The 27991-nt window shown below is 42.6% G+C and overlaps 1 protein-coding gene across 1 annotated transcript; it reads right to left on the reverse strand.

Annotated features, from left to right (window-relative positions):
- Positions 1–150: 150 nt before the first annotated feature.
- On the reverse strand, positions 151–27991 carry LOC110504725 (long-chain-fatty-acid--CoA ligase 1). Its single transcript, XM_036969939.2, has 21 exons — positions 27858–27991; positions 16231–16457; positions 15597–15711; positions 15445–15509; positions 14410–14511; positions 14134–14233; positions 13742–13917; positions 13480–13512; positions 13321–13372; positions 13102–13175; positions 11873–11950; positions 11549–11683; positions 11299–11433; positions 11058–11153; positions 10590–10662; positions 10257–10345; positions 9851–9967; positions 8760–8903; positions 5389–5490; positions 3348–3419; positions 151–3228 (listed from the first exon to the last, which is right to left on the reverse strand). Exons 1-21 carry the CDS (start codon positions 27889–27891, stop codon positions 3088–3090), a joined length of 2160 nt encoding a protein of 719 aa, XP_036825834.1. The 5' UTR covers positions 27892–27991; the 3' UTR covers positions 151–3087.

The raw sequence follows: 27991 nt of genomic DNA on the forward strand, positions 1-27991 counted from the left end.
AGTCAGACAATTACACTCATATGACCTTGACGAGATGGTGCCCTCTACTGGCTCGGATGACTGGATCCATCAGACAAAACACTCATGCACGGATGGCTAGAACTACTCTCTGCCATTTTAAATAAATACACAAATCTTAATTGGGAACAGTTTTCCACCTGAAAATCTATATTTATTCTTTACAAAACAAACAAATCCAAGACAACATAGTAGTCGAAATAATACATCAACACCAAGTTTAAACTATGCAATATTTCATATTAGCTACACTGTTTTTTTATCACTCAATTGTCACAAGTATGTGGTACATTTTGAAAACTCTAAGAACACTTTCAACTGACTGAGTAGAATAAACATAACCAAAATCACAAGTTCACTGCACCAAATCACTCAATTCAGATACATATTCAATCTATGCATCTGCTTTCAAAATGCAATATTCACTTTTGATATTATTTTTTTGTCATTCGTTAACAATCACAAACTACTGAACCAAAAATGTGTAGTTAACATATATAGTTTGATAACTGGTTAAAACTAGAAATGTGTATCTTGTATTTTTTGCCATTTGATTAAATGGTAGTTCAAATGATTAAATTGTGAGTATAACATTATCTGATGTATTGGGGACTAAACTAAATGTGCTCATACTATTTAATGGAAAACTTTGATTTAGCATAAATGAGTCAGTGGTGAAAGATGTGTGAAACCCCAATGAATGCAAAATCAAAGGTTCTAAACATAAGATAGGTGGCATTACAAGTGTTATCAGTTTGAGTTTTGAAAATAGACCACTTACATCTAAGAAATGTGCCAAATTGATTGAAAACTGTAAATCACATACCATCTGATAACACATGTGAAACAAGTTGTGCACATGAATCAAATAACACCACAACCTAATAAAAACAGCTAACAATTCAATAAAATAATTAATTTGAATGACTTTTACCCCACACAAATAATTTACACATATTGTATAACTTACAAAGATTGTCTGTAGAAAGTCTAAATGCAAATGCATCTAAAGTAATGGTGTTGAATGAAATGAATAGGATGCTATAGTCCTTCCCAAGATTACATTGAACATTTTTACAATCATGTAGGTTCTCGATCTCAAGCTTTCACATCATTGAACCACTGAAGAACTATGCAAACAAAAACACATCCCCTATATAGATAAATATCTATATATATCTAAGAAAGAAAAAAAAAATCACATTTAGGCTTTAGTGTTTAGGTGTTTGTGTTGGAGGGTGTTCTGGAAAGTGAGAACATGTAGCCCTGAGAGTTGCAGTACAAAAAGGAGGAGATGCCTGAGAACTCAGCACAAACCACTACTTCATTTGATGCTGATGCTTCATTCTGCAATAGTTGCAGGAGTCCATAAAAAAAACACTCCTTAGGATTACACACATTCATGTATTGATACATCTTAACCTGAAAAAAACATTCCTGAAATTATTTATTATGCAATACAAATCATTACCCTATAGCAGGGGTCTCTAATTACATTCATCCACATGCCAATTTGTTTCTTGAGCGGATGGTTGGGGTGCCAGAACATAATTACAAATAATTTGTAAAATGCAAATTGACTGGAAGAATCCGAAACAGACAAAAACAATCATTTCAACCCTTGATTACATTGGAATATGAGCACATATTTATTCATGGTAATACTTTGAAACAGCTTTTCTAAATTTTTCTAAACTTTGGAGATGATTCTGCCCCCCACCCCACTCCCAAAAATAAAATTGTGGAAATGTGTATTTGTTTGCTCAGAAAACTTGTCGGGCCGGCTATTGGGGTTACCCAGCCCTATAGAGTGGTAGATTTTCTACAGGTAGGCATGTATCCTAAGATATATTTCCCCTTTACACGGTTTCACCATCCCTTAAAGCCTATGATAACATCCAAAAGTCTTCGTTGGAATACATTGTATGTTTGCAGAATATATATATATATATATATATATATATATATATATCTAAGGCCCTAAAAATTGCCAAAGACTTCAGCCACCCAAGTCATAGACATATCTCTGCTACCGCACGGCCAGCGATACTGGAGCGCCAAGTCTGGGACCTAAAGACTCCTTAACAGCTCCTACCCCCAAGCCATAAGACTGCTAAACAGTTAAATCAAATGACTACCCGGACGATATGCATTGACCCCCTTATTTATTACTATTTTTTGCACTGACTCTCTTGCACAGGCTCCATGTACACTCACTAGACTCTAACCACACACACACACACACACACCCACACACACACAGACACCACATGCACACAAGTGCTGCTGCTATTCTGTTTATTATCTATGCATAGGCACTTTACCCCTACCTAAACGTACCGATTACCTTAATTACCTCGACTAACCCTGTACCCATACACATTGACTCTTGACCTTGTATTTAGCCTTGTTATTGTTATTTTTTATTGTGTTACTATTTTTCCTTTAGTTTATTTAGCAAAGTTTTCATACTTAAAAAAAAAAACTTGGCATCATTGGTTAAGGGCTCTTAAGTAAGCATTTCACAGTAAGATCTACCTACACCTGTTGTATTTGACGCATGTAAAACGTGATTTGATTAGTAATATACATGATGGCACTGGACGGTGGTGGTTTACTGGTACCTCATTCACTTGACCTATTGAACATCACCAATTGACAACGAAGATGACTGACATGCTCACAATACTCAACTAGTAGCAAGATAGACCAGCTTTGGAAAAGGAAGCCCTGAAAAATGAGAGCCGGGTGTGTCGTTTGTTCTGTACACGAGAAGACTAATGAGGTATGGTATCATTTACTGACAGTTGCTATATACCAGTATATGGTATTATTTACAGTACTGATGCTATGTGGTATCATTTACTGACAGTTGAGAGTGACATCAAGAACAGTTTATTCTTCCCTAATGGTCCTATTGTGTTTTGTTCCTATTCAGACAGAGAGCAACTGGTCATACAGGGTAAAGTGTATCCATAGACCAGGCCTCACAGACATGTCCTCAATCAGTTTCATAGAAGACCTCTTCTACCAGCTCTGGTTACACCCTACCTTCCGTCCTCCCACTGTTCACATCTTGATCTTGGAGTACAGTTTGTCAATCTGCTCCCTGAAGTAGTTCCTGAGTTCTGCTCTCTTGGCTTTCAGGGTGGGAGTGAGAAGTCCATTTTGGATAGAGAACATCTCTGTGAACAGGGTGATGTCCTTCACCTGATCAAAACAAGAGACATGAAACAGATAACAGTTATGTTCTCTAGTTAAGACCTGATATGTAATCAAACAGACTGTTAATATTCTCTCAAATATTTTGTCCAAGATTAACCCTTTACCTGCTCAAAAGATTTCAGACCACTGTCTATTCCTAGTTTCAAGATGTCTTCCAAGATGGCCTTCTTTACATCCTACAGAGACAAAAGCACTTCATTTCAATGGTGTGAATTCTCCAACATATTCAAGTCAATGTTCTATATCAGGGATGGGCAACTACCGGCCTGCAACCCTGCCTTTTGTAGGTCCGCAGCTCAATCCCCCCCCCCGAATTAAAAATAAATCAAATCTGCAGTTTCTCTTCTGTCAGTCACTCAAATAGCCCATGTCAGTTAACATTGTTTGATTGTTAAGTTAGTCTAGCCAGCTATCATGGTCCAACTACAGACCAAGGGATCCACATTGACACCCCTCTTCTATATGGAGAGAGACTGTTGAAAATACAGTGCCTTGCGAAAGTATTCGGCCCCCTTGAACTTTGCGACCTTTTGCCACATTTCAGGCTTCAAACATAAAGATATAAAACTGTATTTTTTTTGTGAAGAATCAACAACAAGTGGGACACAATCATGAAGTGGAACGACATTTATTGGATATTTCAAACTTTTTTAACAAATCAAAAACTGAAAAATTGGGCGTGCAAAATTATTCAGCCCCTTTACTTTCAGTGCAGCAAACTCTCTCCAGAAGTTCAGTGAGGATCTCTGAATGATCCAATGTTGACCTAAATGACTAATGATGATAAATACAATCCACCTGTGTGTAATCAAGTCTCCGTATGAATGCACCTGCACTGTGATAGTCTCAGAGGTCCGTTAAAAGCGCAGAGAGCATCATGAAGAACAAGGAACATACCAGGCAGGTCCGAGATACTGTTGTGAAGAAGTTTAAAGCCGGATTAGGATACAAAAAGATTTCCCAAGCTTTAAACATCCCAAGGAGCACTGTGCAAGCGATAATATTGAAATGGAAGGAGTATCAGACCACTGCAAATCTACCAAGACCTGGCCGTCCCTCTAAACTTTCAGCTCATACAAGGAGAAGGCTGATCAGAGATGCAGCCAAGAGGCCCATGATCACTCTGGATGAACTGCAGAGATCTACAGCTGAGGTGGGAGACTCTGTCCATAGGACAACAATCAGTCGTATATTGCACAAATCTGGCCTTTATGGAAGAGTTGCAAGAAGAAAGCCATTTCTTAAAGATATCCATAAAAAGTGTTGGTTAAAGTTTGCCACAAGCCCCCTGGGAGACACACCAAACATGTGGAAGAAGGTGCTCTGGTCAGATGAAACCAAAATTGAACTTTTTGGCAACAATGCAAAACGTTATGTTTGGCGTAAAAGCAACACACCATCCCCACTGTCAAACATGGTGGTGGCAGCATCATGGTTTGGGCCTGCTTTTCTTCAGCAGGGACAGGGAAGATGGTTAAAATTGTTGGGAAGATGGATGGAGCCAAATACAGGACCATTCTGGAAGAAAACCTGATGGAGTCTGCAAAAGACCTGAGACTGGGACGGAGATTTGTCTTCCAACAAGACAATGATCCAAAACATAAAGCAAAATCTACAATGGAATGGTTCAAAAATAAACATATCCAGGTGTTAGAATGGCCAAGTCAAAGTCCAGACCTGAATCCAATCGAGAATCTGTGGAAATAACTGAAAACTGCTGTTCACAAATGCTCTCCATCCAACCTCACTGAGCTCGAGCTGTTTTGCAAGGAGGAATGGGAATGGAAAAAATGTCAGTCTCTCGATGTGCAAAACTGATAGACATACCCCAAGCGACTTACAGCTGTAATCGCAGCAAAAGGTGGCGCTACAAAGTATTAACTTAAGGGGGCTGAATAATTTTGCACGCCCAATTTTTCAGTTTTTGATTTGTTAAAAAAGTTTGAAATATCCAATAAATGTCGTTCCACTTCATGATTGTGTCCCACTTGTTGATTCTTCACAAAAAAATACAGTTTTATATCTTTATGTTTGAAGCCCGAAATGTGGCAAAAGGTCGCAAAGTTCAAGGGGGCCGAATACTTTCGCAAGGCACTGTATATCAAGTCTAAATTGTGAATCGGTGCAGATGGTCAGTGGTCCTACCATGTTGTTGCATAGGTCTCCGTAGGATCCCTCCAGTCCTCTCTTCTTGGCCCAGCCAGGAAGGAAGTCAGGATCTGGCACAATGATGGCTACTAGGCATGCCTGGAGGAGAACACAACATTATAGCTGAGGGCTGTGCATTCTCACTCTGTCCACCTCATTTCCCAATGTTGCCATGAGCACAGCCAAACACAGAAGTGAAGGATTTGACTCCCACTTTACTTCCCTACTGCAGTGTGCCAGTGGCAAACTTGTCAGAGTAAATTATTTGAAATAGTCAATTTATAGAGTATAAAAGTAAACAAGTGTATAAGTGTAATTTAATATTTTTAAAAAAAATTCAAGTTCGCTAATGTTAGCTAGACCTACTAGTAGGCTAGGTCTGTTGTGATAAAGTAAGTTGTGTCAGAGTTAAGGCCCGGGCCATCCACCAAGCCAATAACAATTGATAAATTACAGGCTACATAACTATAAAACATTGGTGAGCATCCCCACTAGAGGAATGTTTCTCCTTTTACATTCCTACACCTGTCATCAACTGATCAACGCATCCTACTGCACACCTCCTATTAATAAGGTGGTAACACAGATACTGGTTCAGACCATTCAGTGCTTTCATGGTGTGTTCATCGTCAGTGACAACTGCAAATAATACTTCAATGTACAGTGCATTCAGAAAGAATACAGACATGGACTTTTTCCACATTTTGTTACATTACAACATTCTAAAATGTATTAAATCATTGTTTCCCTCTTCAATCTACACACAATACCCCGTAATGACATTAGACATTTTTAATTTACACAAGTATTCATACCCTTTGCTATGAGACTCAAAATTGAGCTAAGGTGGATCCTGTTTCCATTGATCATCCTTAAGATGTTTCTACAACTTGGGAGTCCACCGGTGGTAAATTCCATTGATTGGACATGATTTAGAAAGGCACACACTTGTCTATATAAGTTCCCACTGTTGACAGTGCAGGTCAGAGCAAAAACCAAGCCATGAGGTTGAAGGAATTGTCTGCAGAGCTCCGAGGCAGGATAGTGTTTAAGCACAGATCTGGGGAAGGGTATCAAAAAAATGTCTGCAGCATTGAAGGTTCCCAAGAACACAGTGGCCTCCCTCATTCTTAAATGGAAGACTTTTGGAACCACCAAGACTCTTCTTAGAGCTGGCCACCCGGCCAAACAGGTGACCAAGAACCCGATGGTCACTCTGACAGAGCTCCAGAGTTCCTCTGTGGAGATGGGAGAACCTTCCAGAAGGACAACTGTCTCTGCAGAACTCAACCAATCAGGCCTTTATGGTAGAGCGGCCTGACGGAAGCGTCTCCTCGGTAAAAGGCACATGACAGCCTGCTTGGAATCTGCAAAAAGTTACCTAAAGGACTCAGATCACGAGAAACAAGATTCTCTGGTCTCATGAAACCAAGATTGAACTCTTTGGCCTGAATGCCAAGCGTCACGTCTGGAGGAAACCTGGCACCATTCCTACGGTGAAGCATGGTGGTGGCAGCATCATACAGTGGGGATGAAAATAGCTGTGCAGTGACGCTCTCTGCCCAACCTGACAGAGCTTGAGAGGATCTGCAGAGAAGAATGGGAGAAACTCCTCAAATACATGTGTGCCAAGCTTGTAGCATCATACCCAAAAATACTTGAGGCTGTAATCACTACCAAAGTTGCTTCAACAAAGACCTAAGTAAATGGTCTGAATACTTAGGAAAATGTGATATTTCCGCGAGGGGTTTAAATACATTTGCAAACATTTCTAAAACCTGTTTTCGCGTTGTCATTATGTATTGTCCATAGCCGACGTCACTGCTGTTTACAGCCTAACTTGAATAACCGCTCACACCTCCTGTTGTTTCATGTCAAAATAACAGCAGAGGCAAACAGCTTAGACCTGGTCATGTAACCATTTGGATCAGTTTTGGTCTATTCTGGACAGTTTAGGTCAGAAAGGTACATTAGGACACTCAAGGTGTTGTCAGGATGCAGCCCAGTGTTAAGACAGACCTACTATAGGATAATATGGCCTACTACAAGATATCCTGCATCTCTCCTCCAACAGGCTGAAGAAAATAAGTCGAAATAAGTGTCCAACAAGCTTTTGTAGTGTGGGTTTTCCTGGGACCCACAAGATGTAAGAGGATTCGCCGTGGCAGCGGAGAAGACAAGTGCGTAATTGCGCTACAGAACAATGAAGACAGACAGGTGCGTAATTGCGCTACAGAACAATGAAGACAGACAGGTGCGTAATTGCGCTACAGAACAATGAAGACAGACAGGTGCGTAATTGCGCTACAGCACAATGAAGACAGACATGTGCGTAATTGCGCTACAGAACAATGAAGACAGACAGGTGCGTAATTGCGCTACAGAACAATGAAGACAGACAGGTGCGTAATTGCGCTACAGAACAATGAAGACAGACATGTGTGTAATTGCGCTACAGAACAATGAAGACAGACAGGCTAGAGATGTAGCCTCTCACCTAAATTAGAAGCATATGCATATTAGCCCATAATTCATAAGCTCAATGTTAAGCTTAATACTGCAGTGAATAGCCAGTCGATTTACACAGCAAAATAAAAAAAATACTTTATTGGATAAGGAAATCATAGGTTAGGTAGCCTACACTATGTCCGGCGCTGAGGCTGTGGCGCCGAGGCTGTGGCGCCGAGGCTGTGGCGCCGAGGCTGTGGCGCCGAGGCTGTGGCGTGCCTGTGGCATCAGCTTGAGAAGCTACCTTATTGTTTCAGTTTTTTAGGGACAAGAAATGTATCCTACCTAGACTACAACAACACAATGTAATGAAGAACGTTATTGTTTTCAAGTGAGTGCAAAACTGTAGTCTAGAATGTAAACTGCAGTGAATAACCATTACAAAATAACCACTTATTTGAATAACCACTACAAAAGCCTGGCGTTTTAAATGCATATTCATTTAGAAATACCTGCATCTAGCCTGCCTGATTGGGCAACTATTTTTTTCTCATCATTTAGCCTACAAGGTCCAGGCACATTAGGACAGTAATATGGTGTATTTTGTCATGATGTATCAACTAACAGAAACATGCTAATGCAGGGATTTCTAGCGGGGTGCATATTAATTATGATAATGCTCAAGCGCAGAGAAAGTTGTATCCATAGGTTCTGCGTTTGGCTTCAGTGCTTTAAAAGCGTTAAAAAAATGAGGTGGATACCAGGGTCGTATTCATTAGGACTAAACGTAGCAAAACGTTTAGCATCTAAAAAAAAAAGTGCAGGTAGTACCTCCCAGTTTCAGTCCATTAACTTTCTAATGAATATGACCAAGTAGTAGATCCATTTTCCTTATGGACACAGTATCAATCCCTCCTTACCTGTAGGCTGTCCCCATGCACAAAGACCTGGGCCACTGCGTCACTCCTGGTGTAGATATTCTCTATCTTCTCTGGTGCAATGTACTCTCCCTGGGCCAGCTTGAAGATGTGCTTCTTCCTGTCCACAATTCTCAAAGTGCCGTTCTGTACACAAAGATGAGAGATCGTAATAAGAGTGTTATGAAACACTAGGCGGATATAGAGGCTGTATACACACTCGGTGGCCCGTTTATTAGGTACACAGAAATGGATCGCTCCTACAGTGAGTCATGTTGTCGTGGCTTGGTATATATAAAAGCAGGCATCCAATTACTGTTTGATTGAATGTTAGCATGGGCAAAACAGAAACCCAAGCGGCTTTGAATGCGGTATGATAGTCGGTGCCAGGCGTGCCGGATCCAGTATCTCAGAAACGGCCGCCTTCATGGGATGTTCACCCAGGACAGTGTCTAGGGTTTACCGAGAACGGTGCGACAAACAAAAAACATCCATTCAGCGGCAGTCCGGTGGGCGAAAACAGCTTGTTGATGAGAGGTTGAAGGAGAATGGCAAGTATTGTGCAAGCTAACAGGAGGACAAATACCGGCGCATTGCAACAGTGGTGTGCAGAACGGCATCTCAGAACGCACAACTTGTCGGTCTTTGTCATAGATGGACTATTGAAGCAAACGACCACAGCAAGTTCCACTCCTATCAGCTAAAAACAAGAAGAAGCCCCTCCAGTGGGCACTCCCTCACCAACACTGGACAACTGAGGAGTGGAAGAACGTTGCCTGTTCCGATGAATCTCGGTTGCTGTTGAGTCATGCTGATGGCAGAGTCAGAATTTGGCGTAAGCAGCATGAGTCCATGGCCCATCCTGCCTGGTGTGAATGATACAGGCTGGTGACGGGTGTACTGCTTTCCAATCTGCAGAAACTGTGTGATGCCACTGCGTCAGCATGGACCAACATCCCTGTGGCACATTTCCCGACTTGTAGAATCCTTACTCCCCCAAAGAATTCAGGAAGTTCTGGATGCACAGGGGGTCCGACCGGTACTAGATAGGTACCTAATAAACTGGCCTGTGTGTGAGTGAGTTATATACTCACCGGTAACCACTTGCCAATGTCCCCTGTGTGGACCCAGCCGTTAGCATCAATGGTCTCCTCCGTCTTCTCTGGGTCCTTCAAGTAGCCCAGAAACACGTTAGCTCCTTTCACACACACCTGGAAAAAAAACACACACACATCCTATAGACTTAGTGCATGGAGTGTAAAGGGGATATGACCCATTTCAATGTTGATGAGGTAAACACTGCAAATACACAATCTTTACATTCTGAATGCATCCTAAATGGCACTCTATTCCCTTTACTGCTTATGACCAGAGGCCCTTGTCAAAAGTAGTTCACTATAAAGGGAGTAGGGTGCCATTTGTGACAGACTTCAGTAGAGTAACAGCTTCATGTTAAACAGCGCCACTTGGTACCAAGGGCAATGCCAGGCTCCCACCCACCTCTCCCTCTCCATTGGCAGCAAGGTAGTTCATCTCAGCCACATCCACCAGCTTCACCGAGTTACATGGCAGGGGCGCTCCAACATGACCTGAGGAGGGAAGCATAGAAACAGCCCAGACAGAGTTAGCCTCCATAACACAACTAGCCTATGTCCCAAATGGCACCCTATATAGTGCACTACTTTTGACCAGAGCCTTATGGAATAGGGTGCTATACCTCATAGGACCCCCAGGGGGAGTTGGTGACTGGCTATAGTATATAACCTCTCTCCATAAACGGGATGACTAATGTGTGTGACGGTTAATGTAACGGTTAGGAAGTGTGTTCGTTACCTGCTGTCCAATCCCCTGGTACTGTCATTGTGCAGCCCGCTGTGCATTCAGTCTGTCCATACCCCTCATACAACTGTTAAAGGAAAACAGACTTTTTTGGTACCGTTTCCATTATTTTTATGTACGATGCAGGACTGGGTCTGTCCTAGACATTGCATGGGAGTCTTGTATTGATAACATACCGCTGGATTTCATTCATATCAATACCAAACTGACAGGCAAATTTCTACCTGAGAAACTTCAATTGTCTTGAATGGTATGTTAACCATTTACCCATCATGTGACTTTCAGAGCCTGGACCTTGCACTAACTAGTCCGACACAAACGTATAGCCCCTACAATCCACTTTACTGGCCTGGAACACTCATGAGATCCTACAGCTAGGCATCAGTATACCACCACACTACAACCTCCGCTGGCGCTATCCAATCCCAGAATGCATCAGTGGAGACCCTAAGACAGACTCACTTGGCAGCCCAGCGCGGCTCGCAGGAACGTCAGCACCGTGGCAGACACGGGGGCAGCACCTGTTATCATCAGACGCACCCGTCCTCCCAGACTGGCCTACAGGGGGCAGAGAGAGAGAGAGAGAGACTAGAATCAGGAGGTCATTAAGATGGCTGGACAAGTTTTGGACATGTTTTACTATGTGCCATTCAGTGATCTGAGAAGCATAGCAGTTCTCTCAGTCAGGGAGGAGATACAGTACCTGCACTTTCCTAAAGATGAGTTTGTCCCAGATGCTGTCCCTCCTAATGATGCCACTCAGCAGCTCAGCCTCTTTCCTTTTAAAGGCAAAGTCCAGCACCCACCTCTTCAGAGAGGTGTTAGCCTGCCCATAGATCTGAAGACAGGGCATTTTGAGGTCAAAATAAAGCAACAACTGTAGTCAACACGAGAGCTGTAGCAGGCAGCAGGGCATTACAGGAAACGTAGTTAGGAGAGTCAGTGTTTCTCACCTTGTCGAACATCCTGTTGAGGAGGCGTGGCACCACAGGAAACACTGTAGGCCTCAGGGTGGTGAGGTCATCCATCAGCAGGCGGATGTCTCCCTGGAAGAAACCAATCCTCCCCCCATGCACCAGAATGACTCCCTGGGGTGAGAGGTCAGAGGTTAGAATAGCACAGAGTTGGAAAGGACAAATTATGTGTAAAACTCAAACAGGTCTGTAGATATGGGACCATATCTGGCAAAAAAGCATCACGCATTTACTTTGTAGTAGAAGAATTTGAAGGTCAGAGGACTTACAGTAGCACAAAGATAGAAAAGCATGGATACATACCTCTACAACTCTCTCGAACATATGAGCAAGGGGCAGGTAGGATATATGAACATCGTGGTGGTCTAATATGAGGTGATCCTAAAGGATACACACGTACAACAAAAACACATAGAACAAGGGGAGATAATGATTATGAGACCCCCTACAACCACCACCCGCTCAAAAATGTGTGCCAGAGGCAGGTATGACAGCAGTACATCCTCGTGGTTAGGCAGGCAACAGGCCTGGAGCCCACAGAACCAGAGGAGAGTAGATGAGAGGACAGAAGCAGGCGGGCCAGAGCAGCACAGAAAGACAGAGACACACCGGGTTGGCATGTTAGCGCTGAAACAGATACACCGGGTTAGCATGTTAGCGCTGAAACAGATTCACCGGGTTAGCATGTTAGCGCTGAAACAGATACACCGGGTTAGCATGTTAGCGCTGAAACAGATACACCGGGTTAGCATGTTAGCGCTGAAACAGATACACCGGGTTAGCATGTTAGCGCTGAAACAGATACACCGGGTTAGCATGTTAGCGCTGAAACAGATACACCGGGTTAGCATGTTAGCGCTGAAACAGATACACCGGGTTAGCATGTTAGCGCTGAAACAGATACACCGGGTTAGCATGTTAGCGCTGAAACAGATACACCGGGTTAGCATGTTAGTGCTGAAACAGATACACCGGGTTAGCGCTGAAACAGATACACCGGGTTAGCATGTTAGTGCTGAAACAGATACACCGGGTTAGCGCTGAAACTGATACACCGGGTTAGCGCTGAAACAGATACACCGGGTTAGCGCTGAAACAGATACACTGGCATTAGCAGAGAGGAAAGAAAGAGGTTCAGAAATAAGTTACAGCACAAATAGCTTAGCAGTAAATCTTGGCACTTGCAAAAAGGAGGTAGAGTAAGACAGACAAGCCAGACACAATAGAGACAAGGTTTCACAGCACAATTTGTCAGACAGCAACAGACAGTCCTCATGAGCATGTGGGTATCATATTAGATGGCAAGACAGTGTTTATACATGAGTAGGTTGGGCGTAAACATGATATTTGACACCATCTTTCCTCACAATCATTAGCTTGTATGGTTCACAACGACAGGAAACATTTGAATAACAAGGGGATGAAGTGACTACATCCTGAACTATGGGAGTTAAACTGCGGAGAAGACGATGCACAAACCTATTTGCTCACATATGTGTTAGTCGTAAAATAACACAGATCTATTGTTTTACCTCAATGACTTTGATGAAGGCAGAGCAGTTGGAAGCAACATTCCCATGTGTCAGCATGGCTCCCTTTGGGTTCCCTGAGGAAGACAACACAAAAATGAGAGACTAGCCTCATACATGTGGACACATTAAACAGCACTCTTCAGATAGAGCCACACAAGAGGGCCATAGAGGCCATCTTAGGACAGTGCTCCATTTGGCATTGATCATACAATGGCGTACCTGTGGTTCCACTGGTGAAGCAGACAACAGCCATGTCTTCAGGACTGGGAGGCTGCAGAGAGCAAAGGGTCCCAGGTCAAAGAACTGAATGAATGAAGGTGAAATCAACTTCAATCAATATGGGGCAGGAGGGAGGGACAGATAGGTAGCTTTACTCACAACTGGTTGGTGGTGGTGGGCCTTGCCGATAGCCTAGAAGAAGACAACATGAATGAACGTAGCTTGAATATGTAGTAGCAAAAGCTAGTCTCATAGGACAACACCAGATTGTAGGACTTCACTTGTGGTAAAGACAGACGCAAAACAACGCAATTCTAGACTGCGCCTACCTAAAGTCTGCGGTTTAGCACACAAAAACAAATTTAGTTCCGAAAGTGGTAAAACAGACAACCCAGTTATAAGTCAGAGTTTCTCCCCTCACCTCCACTTGGCTCAGGCTGAGAATGTCGATGCCACAGTCCTTCCCCTTGGCCACCAGCTCATCATCAAAGGGCTCCATGAGGATGATGGTTCTGACACTGTGCTCCCTGCCAGAGACGCACTCCAGGACCAGCCTGGCCTTCTCAGGGACGTCACACAGTATGCTGGAAATGTTGGCTGTGCGCACGTGTACACACACGGAGAGGAGAGAGAGAGAGAGATAGAGAGGAGAGAGAGAGGAGAGAGAGACAAAGAGAGAGAGGTAAATAGGGTCAACCACCAAACCCACAAGAAATGATCTCTCAACGAGATAAGCTGGGCATATAAAAGCTGATGGAAATATTACAATTGAAATGTATTCTTATTTGAGAGCTTTTCTTGGTTGTTGCTCACCCTTGTCGATGACATAGGCGATGGCCTCAGTGCCCAGAGTGTCATACAGGGGCACAGCCACCAGGGAGAAGGTATAGCAGGCCAGCTCAGCGATGGTCCACTGCAGACACACAGCGCATATGACTCAAACCAGTCTTATATTGCTTCTATAGAGTAATGCCTGTGTAGTATTTACCCCACATGTAGCAGATTCAGAATGAACCAGTTGAACGTGGTTAACATTGTATGTGACTGTCCTATTTCATGATGTACTGCTCTTCAAGTGGTCTTGCTCACCTCTGGTCGGTTCTGAGCGAAGATGCCAATGAACTGGTCTTTGGTTTTAGTGTGTCCCCTGTGGAGCAGCGCTGAGCCCAGGTTCTCTGCCTTCTCTGCTACCTGGGGGTGGAGAAAACACAGCTCGTTATTTAACTCTGCAAGTCAGTTTAGAACAAATTCTTATTTACAATGACGGCCTACCACAGCTAAACCCTAACCCGTAAGACACTGGGCCAATTGTGCACCATTTTATGGAGGGCACACAGCTCTTTAGGGATGGGGTGGAGGGCACACAGCTCTTCAGGGAAGGGGTGAAGGGCACACAGCTCTATTTATTTAAACTTTATTTAACTAGGCAAGTCAGTTAAGAACAAATTCTTATTTTCAATGACAGCCTGGGAACAGTGGATTAACTGCCTTGTTCAGGGGCAGAACAACATATTTTTTTTATCTTGTCATCTCGGGGATTCGATCTTGCAACCTTTCGGTTACTAGTTCAACGCTCTAACAACTAGGCTACCTGCCGCCCCAGGGGAGGGTGGGGTGGAGGGCAAACAGCTCTTTAGGGAAGGGGTGAAGGGCACACCGCTCGTTAGGTAGTTAATGATACACACTCCAGGATGGATGACTCAGCAAAACACCTGGGACATATTCATTAGTACAGACTGTAGCAAAACATTTTGCGGTGGAAAATTATTTAGCAAGAACGGTTTCTTATTGGACAAGTTCAGGTAGTCCCTCTCTGTTTGGTGTCTAGTGAATATGACCCTGCGGTCTCAGAGGAGAGGGGGAACACTAGGAAGAGTGACAGAGGACTGTAAGTTCCTCACTGGGGGAGGGGAATCCCTTGTGGTTTGGATGGGAGTGGCTGGCTTTCTGTTTAAATAGAGCACTCAGACACACCACGGGGCCTTGTAGACTGCCTAATTATGATAGAATAGTGCACCAAACAATCTTTGACTGCCTAAAACTACATTTGGTATAAGATCTAACCAGAAATATATGAATCATACTATAAAAAGAGAAAGTGACAGATTAATGTTGTTGTCCTACCTCGGAGTATGACAGCCACTCATAGGACTGGCTTGGTTGTCTTGCTCCAAGACAGGGACCATTGTCTAGTGGAAAACACACAATGAACATTTCAAATCACCTCAAGGTCATAGTACGTCAAGTCTACATAAGGTGCTTAGCGAGACACTCACTGGAGACCCGTGCGCCCCTGAGGAAGAACTCATACATGGTCTTGGCGTCGTTGTACAGGTGGGTCAAGTGTTTGTCGCTGTCCAACAGCGCTGACCGACGGGCATACTCTCCTCCCTGACAGGAAACACAATAAAACAGCCATCATACAGGCGACTAGCTCACTGTCTGACTACAATAGGTATGAACCAAAGACGTCGGCACAAACACCAAGATTTAAAACTGAGGAACTCCTCTGTGTGCTAATAGTATAATGACTAGCGGTGGAGAAGGTTGTTCATTGTGCTCATCCATCCTGTTCTTTTCCGAGTCATTTGTTTGTGTGAAGCATTGTGTTTACTCACTCAAGTATAGCTACACATGCATCAAACTAAGCTGGCCAACGCCTTTTCTGGGCCAAGTGTGGTGGGTACGCTCCACCCATGACATAATGCCACTCTCAGGATGGCATATTCAGCCCTTACTATGACTCATGAAGTGAGGTTTTACTTGAAGAGCCTAACTTGATGCAGGGCTGAAAGTAACGAGAAAAAATGCGTACCTCTTTACACATAACGATACTTTCAGGCATTGCCACGTCATACAGAAAGCATGCCATGTCCTTTACAATAGCAGGTCGGTGCCTACTCTCCTTACCGGAACCTCGACGGACTGCATTTTCAGGTCGCATGGTGGCTTCAGGGCCTTGGGCCGGGTGGTGTACCAGTAGGTTGTGAGAGCAGCAAATGCCCCCACACCCACCAACGTGTGTGTGGACAGGCTGCGCAGGTACTGCCGCACCTCATCCAGCTCAGGGAAGCGCAGCTGATTCAGGAGCTGCTGGGCTTGCATGGTTGGGCCTTTGCTAGCGTCTGTCTGTCTGTCTGTTGGGAAGAAGAGGCATTGTTAAATTAACATAGTCACGTACTATGTCCTAAACCATCAAACAAATTTCCTCCTGGTGAGAAATCAAATCATTAATAAATCTAATCAGAATCCGTATCCTAAAAAGGTCAATTTCTATGTTAGTTAGCTACTAGCTTAACAAGTACTAAGCAGGGAACACTGGTTGTGAAATCAAATCAATGTTTGTCACGTGCGCCGAATACAACAGCCGAATGAATACCTTACAGTGAAATGCTTACTTAGACTCTAACCAATAGTTTAAAAAAGGTATTAGATGAACCATAGGTAAGTCAAAATGTTTTAAAAAAACAGTAAAAAAGACCGTGACAAATAACAGTAGCGAGGCTATATACAGACACCGGATAGTTAGGCTGATTGCGGTAGTATGTACATCTAGATTTCCATATGCTACTCTATATTTAAAAGATCATACTCTCGCTGTAAACATTCTCAGGTTTGAAATTCCCATGGCATGATTTCAGCATTCATTCACTAATAGCTAGTCTTATCCTCTGTGTGATACTACTAGTCTGTAGAACAATGGGTTCACTATGCTCTCAAATAACCCGCTCTCTTTCTTTCTCTAGTAATAGGTAGGGACAGGAACATTTATCAGTGTTGTCATGAAAACACACAGAGCAGAAGGTCCTTTATAGTGAGTGTTGTGAGGGTTGTGGTTCTATTGAACTTTGGAGCAGATAGTGGCCTACATCCCAGCGTCTTGGTCATTGACCATTTAGATTAACCCACAAGAGTCTAAACCTGCCTAAACCTGGGGGGGGGGGGGGGGGGGGCTACTAAACCAACATATGGAATTGCTTTAAGACGCCAACAGGTATCAAAAGTATTTGATGAAACATAACTTGAATTACGATCATGTCTCTTCGACCAGATTTCCTAAAATAAGTTCACTTTTAGCTGAATTCCCGATTAGTTTTTTTTGTTGCCAAAAAACATAGTGCATTCGGGAAGTATTCAGACCACTTTACTTTTTCCACATTTTGTTACGTTAGAGCCTTATTCTAAAATGAATTAAATAATTTTTTCCCTAATCAATCTACACACAATACCCCATGATGATAAAGCAAAAATGTATTACAAAAAAAATATGTAAATAAAAGGTATTTCTAAGTATTCAGACCCTTTGCTATGAGACTCGAAATTGAGCTCAGGTGCATCCTGTTTCCATTGATCATCCTTAAGATGTTTCTACAACTTGATTGGAGTCCACCGGTGGTTAAATAAATTGATTGGACATGATTTGGAAAGGCACACACCTGTCTATATAAGTTCCCACAGTTGACAGTGCATGTTCATAGCAAAAACCAAGCAATGTGGTCGAAGGAATTGTCCATGGAGCTCCAAGACAAGATTCTGTCGAGGCAGAGATCTGGGGAAGGGTACCAAAATATTTCTGCAGCATTGAAGGTCCCAAAGAACACAGTGGCCTCCATCATTCTTAAATGGAAGAAGTTTGAAACCACCAAGACTCTTCTTAGAGCTGGCCACCTGGGCCAAACTGAGCAAACGGGGGAGAAGGGCCTCGGTCAGGGAGGTGACCAAGAACCCCATGGTCACTCTGACGGAGCGCCAGAGTTCCTCTGTGGAGACGGGAGAAGCTTCCATTAGGACAACCATCTCTGCAGAACTCCACCAATCAGGCATTAATGGTAGAGTGGCCAGACAGAAGCCACTCCTCAGTAATAGGCATGACAGCCTGCTTGGAGTTTGCCAAAAAGGCACCCAAAGGACTCTGACCATGAGAAACAAGTTTCTCTGGTCTGATGGAACCAAGATTGAACTCTATGGCCTGAATGCCAAGTGTCACATCTGGAGGAAAACTGTCACCATCCCTACAGTGAAGCATGGTGGTGGCAGCATCATGCTGTGGAGATGTTTTTCAGTTGCAGGTACTGGGAGAATAGTCAGGATCGAGGGAAAGATGAACGGAGCAAAGTACAGAGAGATCCTTGATGAAAACCTGCTCCATAGTGCTCAGAACTTCGAAGGTTCACCTTCCAACAGGACAACGACCTTAAGCACACAGCCAAGATAATGCAGGAGTGGCTTCGGGACAAGTCTCTGAATGTCTTTGAGTGGCCCAGCCAGAGCCCGGACTTGAACCTGATCGATCTGTTGAGACCTGAAAATATCTGTGCAGCGATGCTCCCCATCCAACCTGACAGAGCTTGAGAGGATCCGCAAAGAAGAACTGGAGAAACTCCCCAAATACAGGTGTGCCAAGCTTGTAGCATTGTACCCATGAAGATGCGAGGCTGTAATCGCTGTCAAAGGTGCTTCAACAAAGTACTGAGTAAAGGGTCTGAATATTTATATTTAGGAAAACATATTTCCGGAGGGGGGGGCTAAAATACATTTGCAAACATTTCTAAAACCTGTTTTCACTTTGTCATTATGGGGTAGTGTGTGTAGATTGATGAGGGGGGCTGTAACATAACAAAATGTGGAAAAGGTCAAGGGGTCTGAATACTTTACGAATGCACAGTACACACATTTAATAAACTTTGGGGGGCCCCAAAAAATTATAATAAATTGCGGGCAACCTGTTGCCGACCTCTTGCCAACACATCATATCCAGTCAAACAAGTGATTCAATCCACATCAGTTAGCTAGATAACTGCTTTATCTAGATAAAGTGTTTCATGCTAACGCCAACAGCCCTGGGTTCAGAATATGGAGGTGATGGCCCCCATGCAGTGCCAGCAGTGGATCATGCCTAGCAGGCAGGAGGAATGTGTGCCTTTGACGTAACCCTATAGGACCAACATGACTTCTCACCTACTTCTTCTGTCTATTATTGTCCCATGCATTTATTCTCAGACTGTTACACGCAGACACATCACCTGCTGCTAGAAAGATGCACAACACAAGGAGGACAAGTCTTGTCAGGCCCCACGCTTTCCTGTCAAGTAGGCTATTTGATAGAATTTGAAGACATTGTGGTGGAAGTGGCATAATAACCGACTGACCAATTTATAACCAAGCCTTACTCTAGTACTTGAGTTTCAGTAAAAAGCCTAACAACCACAAACCTCTGCTCTGTCTACATGCTTCCCTTCCCCAGGTTTTACAAGCAGCGTGGAGAGGTTTAAAGAGAGCACCATAGTGTGATATAAACGCTCAGACGTCCTTCAGATGTCTTTCTCCACAGCACAACTAAGAGTGTGAGCTTCTGATCCACAACCCGCCACCAAACAAAACAGGTAGACAATACTGGGGTCTCAGAACTGGTCAAAACTACTGCACTTTCAGCAAATGCAAGTGTACTGTAGTGAGCTACAATACTAGTGCCTCCAAGAGTAGCTAGCTGATCCAAAGTGTCACTAATTCAGAGAAGCCACATGTTGCCTATAAATAGTAAAGATAACAGCAACATAGAGGTGGCTGGCCAGTGGCATACAGTGAGGCCCAAAAGTATTTGGACAGTGATCTTAACATAAAAAAATAAAAAAAATCTAACTCCTCATTATTCATGATTAACCGTAATATTGGTAGCATCCACATAAATGTAGAAATCCACATATTATGTTCTTATTTACAATAAAAGTGACTCCAAAATGACACAATACATTATTTATCATTCATTTCTATTGGGTACAAAATTACCTGAAACAACCTAAAACTGCAAATGCATCCAATAAGTTTGTAGAGTCACAAGCTTTGTAGTCATTGCGTGCTAGGAATAGGGGACAAAATACTAAACTTTTTACTACTTTAAATACACATAAGTGAACTTTTCCAAATACTTGTGTTCCCTAAAATGGAGGGGGGGGGGACTATGTACAAAAAGTGCTGTAATTTCTAAATGGTTCCCCCGATATGGATGAAAATACCCTCAAATTAAATCTGACAGCGAGTTTGCACTTTAACCTCATAGTCATTGTATAATTTCAAAAGTGCTGGAGTACAGAGCCAAAACAACAACAAATGTGTCACTGTACATACAACACACACACACACAGGTTAGAGCGTTGGGCCAGTAAGATGGAATCCCAGAGCTGACAAGGTTCAAATCTGTCGTTCTGCCCCTGAACAAGGCAGTTAACCCACTGCTCCTAGGCCGTCATTGTAAATAAGAATTTGTTCTTAACCGACTTGCCTAGTTAAAAAAGGTTAAATAAAAATAAATACACACACACACACGTCTCTAGCTAATCAGAATGAGGGAAAGACATAGGTCTTCTTAGCAGGTCAATATGTCTGTCCTCACAGGTGGCTGGCCAGTGGACAATAGTGCAGGAGCCTATCTGGTCAGATGCCAGTTCACAGTGACCAGAGGACAGGTAATATGTAATGTCTCAAAGGTCAGACTCGATGGTCCAACCCCATTGGCCAGAAGCCCCTCAGATATCCGCTGAATGATTACAGGAAGTGGTGATTGAGTGGGTGAAGATATGGTTAAAGATATTTAAAAAGATATTTTAACAGCAGATTTTACTGGGAAAATATTAGTGGAAAGGACAGAAGGATTGTGCTGCTGTTCAATGGATGGGGAGGTTAATTAGCTATGTACCACAATGTGTAGGCATATTAATGTGAGGTTACTCGAGGTAACAAGAACTTTGAATAATCTGTTACATCCTGATGGTGACAGACGGCATAGATCAAGTAGTACCACTACCAGGCCAAGAACATCAGTCAAGGTCTGGCCAGGGAAGCCATGTATCCAGTCACATCATAGCCTTGTTTGCCCTCCCAGGTTTTGCTGCCTTCCAACCAAAAGGTAACCTGAAACCTACTACAGCAGCCCGCCCGACCTCTAAACTTGGCAAGACTGGGAAGTAAAGGATCACCCCATGCCCTATCAGCCAAGCAGACTGAGGGAAGGGAGGGAGGAGCGGGAGTGCAGCTATTTAAAACAAAATGATGGTTGAACGGAAAATACTGGACAGGGGGTATGTTGTGTGTTAGTGTGTGTTGGATAGGGGGAGCAACTCCCATTAACACGTAGAACAATTTGAGTGTGCGCCATCAGACATCAAGACAGAGACACTGAAGTTCAACTGGCCTTTGCAATAACACATGGGTTAATCTACAACTCCACAGTTATGGAGTCCTGGTTAATCTCATCACTCATTTACATCATCTTCTTTACTTATGGACATACATCCAGAGCAATGCTTGTTTCAGAGGCGTTGTGACTCATAAGTGACTGGTGGTGAGTGATGTGCGTGTCCTTCAAGCCAAATCTTTTCATTCACTGACTGGGCTTATTTACATGGTAAATTCTACACCTCAGGCTCAGATTATATCATAGTCACTCTCAAAGCACATACTCACTTCACTACTAGTGGCCAAGTCTAAGCAGCAGCACAGTGTCTGGAGTTGACAGACCCCCCCCCCCCCCCTTTCAGGCTGGTCACCTAAGGATTAAGAAGGGGGACAAACTCACTGTATTTGGTTCATACAAAAGCTCTTCCTAAACTGCAGTGTTTACAATAATGCAACACCTGAACACATCCAAAACCTGGAGGCATTACAGTACAATACTATGATCATTACTCTATTAGGGGAATTACAGTACTATGATCATTACGCTATTAGAGGAATTACAGTACTATGATCATTACGCTATTAGAGGAATTACAGTACTAAGATCTAGAGGTCGACCGATCAATCGGAATGGCCGATTAATTAGGGCCGATTTCAAGTTTTCATAACAATCGGAAATCTGTATTTCTGGGCGCCGATTTGGCCGATTTTTAAAAATATTTTTCTTACACCTTTATTTAATCTTTATTTAACTGGGCAAGTCAGTTAAGAACACATTCTTATTTTCAATGACGGCCTAAGAACGAGGCAGAACGACAGATTTTAATCTTGCAACCTTACAGTTAACTAGTCCAACGCTCTAACCACCTGCCTCACGAGGAGCCCGCCTGTTACGCGAATGCAGTAAGCCAAGGTAAGTTGCTAGCTAGCATAAAATGTATCTTATAAAAAACAAGCAATCAACGACTGTCGTTGCACCAATGTGTACTTAACCATAAACATCAATGCCTTTCTTAAAATCAATACACAAGTATATATTTTTAAACCTGCATATTTAGCTAAAATAAATCCATGTTAGCAAGCAATATTAACCAGGTGAAATTGTGTCACTTCTCTTGCGTTCATTGCACGCAGAGTCAGGGTATATGCAACAGTTTGGGCCGCCTGGCTCTTTGCGAACTAATTTGCCAGAATTTTACGTAATTATGACATAACATTGAAGGTTGTGCAATGTAACATGATTATTTAGACCCGTTAGATAAAATACGGAACGGAATAAACGTTTTGTTTTCGAGGTGATAGTTTCCGGATTTGACCGTAGGCTCGTATTTCTGTGTGTTTATTATAGTTAAGTCTATGATTTGATATTTGATAGAGCAGTCTGACTGAGGGGTGGTAGGCAGCAGCAGGCTCGTAATAGTCAAAGGTATATGGTTTAGAGAGAAATAGTCGACGCGTTATAATTCCTGTAATAACTTGCGGCTGAACTTGAAAGGGGTTCCTTCGTTATTTTAATGTTCATGTCTTCCATACAGAATGTCTTGATCTATTTCAAATAAGGTCTGTGTTTCGTGCTTAAACCACCTCGGCATTTTGATACCCGTGTAAATCTCACTAGGATAATGTAACGTTTGTCAACATATTTTCATAAATCCACTCAACAAAAAAAATATGATCTTCGCTTATATTTAGCCAATATTGATCAGTTACCTTGTCCTATGGATATCTACACAGCTATAAAATTGGCAAGGTGGTGTAAGCCTACACGAAACACAGACCTTATTTTAAGTGAAACTAAAAATATCCTATGGAATAAATGAATGAAGGAACTGCTTTTCAGATTTTGCTAGAAGGCGTCATGGGAATTATGACTCGCACTTTGGTAGTCAATTCTTACCATGTCCATTATTAAAATAGGATTTCCTGCATATAGAAATTACAGTTTTTGTTTTCAACATTCATCACAGGTAACTTAAACTCTATTTTTAATCAAACAGTTGAGAGTATTTGTCTCCTAAGCAGACTCTTCAGTATCATTGTCACTTCAGAGCTGTGTATGTGTGTGTTTTACAGATGGCAGAGAAAAGCAGAGCACCAGTGTGGGACTATTACATGGAAATGGCACCAGAGAAAGCAAGGTGTCTTATTTGTGATAAAGATGTAAGCATGGGGTCAGCAACGGCTAAATCAAAAAATACCACCAACCTGTGGAATCACCTTAAGAACACCCATCCAAAAGCCCATATGTATTATATTAAGTTAAAATAAAAGTGTTCATTGTTCATTCAGTATTGCTGCAATTGTCATTATTACAAAAAGGTGTGTATATACAGTGGGGCAAAAAAGTATTTAGTCAGACCACGAATTGTGCAAGTTCTCCCACTTAAAAAGATGAGAGAGGCCTGTAATTTTCATCATAGGTACACTTCAACTATGACAGACAAAATGAGAAAAAAAATCTAGAAAATCACATTGTAGGATTTTTTATGAATTTATTTGCAAATTATGGTGGAAAATAAGTATTTGGTGAATAACAAAAGTTGATCTCAATACTTTGTTATATACGCTTTGTTGGCAATGACAGAGGTCAAACGTTTTCTGTAAGTCTTCACAAGGTTTTCACACACTGTTGCTGGTATTTTGGCCCATTCCTCCATGTAGATCTCCTCAAGAGCAGTGATGTTTTGGGGCTGTTGCTGGGCAACACGGACTTTCAACTCCCTCCAAAGATTTTCTATGGGGTTGAGATCTGGAGACTGGCTAGGCCACTCCAGGACCTTGAAATGCTTCTTACGAAGCCACTCCTTCGTTGCCCGGGCGGTGTGTTTGGGATCATTGTCATGCTGAAAGAACCAGCCACGTTTCATCTTCAATGCCCTTGCTGATGGAAGGAGGTTTTCACTCAAAATCTCACGATACATGGCTCCATTCATTCTTTCCTTTACACGGATCAGTCGTCCTGGTCCCTTTGCAGAAAAACAGCCCCAAAGCATGATGTTTCCACCCCCATGCTTCACAGTAGGTATGGTGTTCTTTGGATGCAACTCAGTATTCTTTGTCCTCCAAACACGACGAGTTGAGTTTTTACCAAAAAGTTATATTTTGGTTTCATCTGACCATATGACATTCTCCCAATCTTCTTCTGGATCATCCAAATGCTCTCTAGCAAACTTCAGACGGGCCTGGACATGTACTGGCAGGGGGACACGTCTGGCACTGCAGGATTTGAGTCGCTGACGGCGTAGTGTGTTACTGATGGTAGGCTTTGTTACTTTGGTCCCAGCTCTCTGCAGGTCATTCACTAGGTCCCCCCGTGTGGTTCTGGGATTTTTGCTCACCGTTCTTGTGATAATTTTGACCCCACGGGGTGAGATCTTGCGTGGAGCCCCAGATCGAGGGAGATTATCAGTGGTCTTGTATGTCTTCCATTTCCTAATAATTGATCCCACAGTTGATTTCTTCAAACCAAGCTGCTTACCTATTGCAGATTCAGTCTTCCCAGCCTGGTGCAGGTCTACAATTTTGTTTCTGGTGTCCTTTGACAGCTCTTTGGTCTTGGCCATAGTGGAGTTTGGAGTGTGACTGTTTGAGGTTGTGGACAGGTGTCTTTTATACTGATAAGTTCAAACAGGTGCCATTAATACAGGTAACGAGTGGAGGACAGAGGAGCCTCTTAAAGAATAAGTTACAGGTCTGTGAGAGCCAGAAATCGTGCTTGTTTGTAGGTGACTAAATACTTATTTTCTACCATAATTTGCAAATAAATTCATTAAAAATCCTACAATGTGATTTTCTGGATTTTTTCTCTCTCATTTTGTCTGTCATAGTTGAAATGTACCTCTGATGAAAATGACAGGCCTCTCATCTTTTTAAGTGGGAGAACTTGCACAATTGATGGCTGACTAAATACTTTTTTTGCCCCACTGTATATACATTTTAAAAATTGGTATCGGCTTTTTTTGTCCTCCAATAATCGGTATCGGCGTTGAAAAATCATACTCGGTCGACCTCTACTATGATCATTACTCTATTAGAGGAATTACAGTACTATGATCATAACTCTATTAGAGGAATTACAGTACTATGATCATTACTCTATTGTCACAACTGAATGTGTTTCATAACATGAGGACCCTTTGTATACATGCTAAATGGACTAAAGTAGTAACAACATGAATGAAAATAATTTCAGCAAGGTCACAACAACGGAGGAATACTATGAGTACTATACTATATACTATGTTTCTGGACAGCTCTGTAAGTAGTAATTGGGGGGGGGGTGCTAATATCATATAATGGAGTCCCAAGCTCTATGCCCACAATCTGTCCCATCTGTGGGTGGAAGAAGTGCCCTCTAAACTCAGAGTCCTAGTTATGCTACATCCTAGGAGGTTTAGGACACCGTCAGTAAGTCCAGGGGTGTATTCAGTATATCTTGCAACGGAAACCGTTTACCAAACAAACAGAACGAAAACGGGACCTTGTCCAATAGAAACATTTTGGTTTCTGTTTGGAGTAAACCATTTCTGTTGCAAAACAATTAGCAACAGAAGAATCTACATTATAAATACAACCTAGGTTAATGGCTTTCAAATGACAGAATGAATGCATCTGTTCCTGTTCTACAAAGACAAAACAATGTCATTAGCACCCAGAATGTCATCTCATCAGCTAGACCCCTCAATCATGAATGCCATAGAAACCACTCTAAAGCATCTTTATTTTACTAGGCAAGTCAGTTATTAAGAACAAATTCTCATTTACATTGACGGCCTAGGAACAGCGGGTTAACTGCCTTCTTCAGGGGAAGAACGACAAATGTTTACCTTGTCAGCTCAGGGATTCGATCTAACAACCTTTTGGTTACTGGCCCAATGCCCTAACCACTAGGCTACCTGCCGCCTGTACTAGGCTACTTGCCGCACCTTTATTGGTTAGTGAAGCAACCCCATTGATCAGTCTAGGCTACTTGTGGTCACACTGGATAAACTTGGATTACCTTTGCCTAGGTTCACTTGGCCAAAGGTTGCAGCAGAACAGACCTCTCTGAGACCATTCCCTTTACATCAGGGGTGTCAAACTCATTCCATGGAGGGCCTAATGTCTTAAGGTTTTTGCTTTTTCTTTTCAATTAAGACCTAGACAACCAGGTGTGGGGAGTTCCTAACTAAATAGTGACCTTAATTCATAAATCACGTACAAGTGAGGAGCGAAAACCCGCAGGCACTCGGCCCACCATGGAACGAGTCCGACATCTGTGTTTTACATTGTCTCAAGACAGGCAACCAGGCCTGAGCAACGTGTTATTGACCAATAATTTGTTCAAATGTGCAAGTTGTACAGATTGCAATATGCAAACATAGGCATATTGGAAACAATACACCCAGCAACTCGGCAAGTGCAATGGGGAAAACAATGTCCTCATAATAATAGGCTTCAGGGAAGTTTTTGTACCGGAGCACAATGAAAACAATCAACATGATGCTCCAATGACACCGTAAAGGTGTTTAACTGGTCTCACTAAAACTTCTCCAAGAGCAGAGTGTGAAATTACAAGAAATTGCATGTGTGTGTGTGTGTATGGAGACACACAGGGGAAAGGCAGGATTAATGGGCCGGGCAAGAACCAAAGTGACAGCTGAGCTGGGACCTGTTGAGCCATCCAATGAGGGAGTGTCACCTTTCACCTCAATACCTATGGTAGAGAGAGGAGAAAAGACCCGACTGCTTCCGATGCAGCCATGGGGTGAGCAGGCAAGGGCGTGCTGTCATTTTTAAAACTCACAGTAAGGAATGCACAACCGAAATACATTAGGAAATGCTAGCTACCAAATTTAACTACAATCAGGAAAAACTACAATAACCGCTAAGGCACATACAGTTTAGCACATTGATTTGGTTTAATCTAGCGTGAGACACGTTTAATTGATCAATAGCGAAGTAAATTGTTTTTGCTACTCATTAATCTGGATAGGAGTAGCAAGCTTACTATTAACTAACAAATTGACATGGCATTATGAACAACTGTTACCAGACGTGGCTCTGTCGCTAGCGTGTGTAGCTCTATCTAGCTATTACATTACGTATGGATCCGATCCATTCAAGCCATAATTCAACAAATGCTTATAATGAGGCGATTAAAATCTGCCATCATTCCTAGCTACAATAATAAACAACGTTTATTTCATTGTATATTTTTGGCATTAACATTTGCATACATTTGCTGAACGTTTCCATTCATTCATTCATTGAGACATACCGGTATTTCAAGTTAAAGGCGTTGAATAGTCTCATCTATGAAGCATAAATAGCTTTCTAAAATAATCTATCGTAAAAACACGACATAGACAACAATGACAACCTACCTTTGCAGCGCGCCAGCGTTGTGATATTGACCATGCGTCTTGGAGGATGGCAAGTCCGCGGTACACCCGGCTCGTGAGGCGACGCTTAGCCAATCAGAGCCTATGTACGTTTTGTTTGACTTAAAATCGTTGTA

The sequence above is a fragment of the Oncorhynchus mykiss genome, chromosome 25, assembly GCF_057628025.1.
Source record: "Oncorhynchus mykiss isolate SJ-2025 chromosome 25, ASM5762802v1, whole genome shotgun sequence".
In the NCBI taxonomy this organism is placed as follows: domain Eukaryota; kingdom Metazoa; phylum Chordata; class Actinopteri; order Salmoniformes; family Salmonidae; genus Oncorhynchus; species Oncorhynchus mykiss.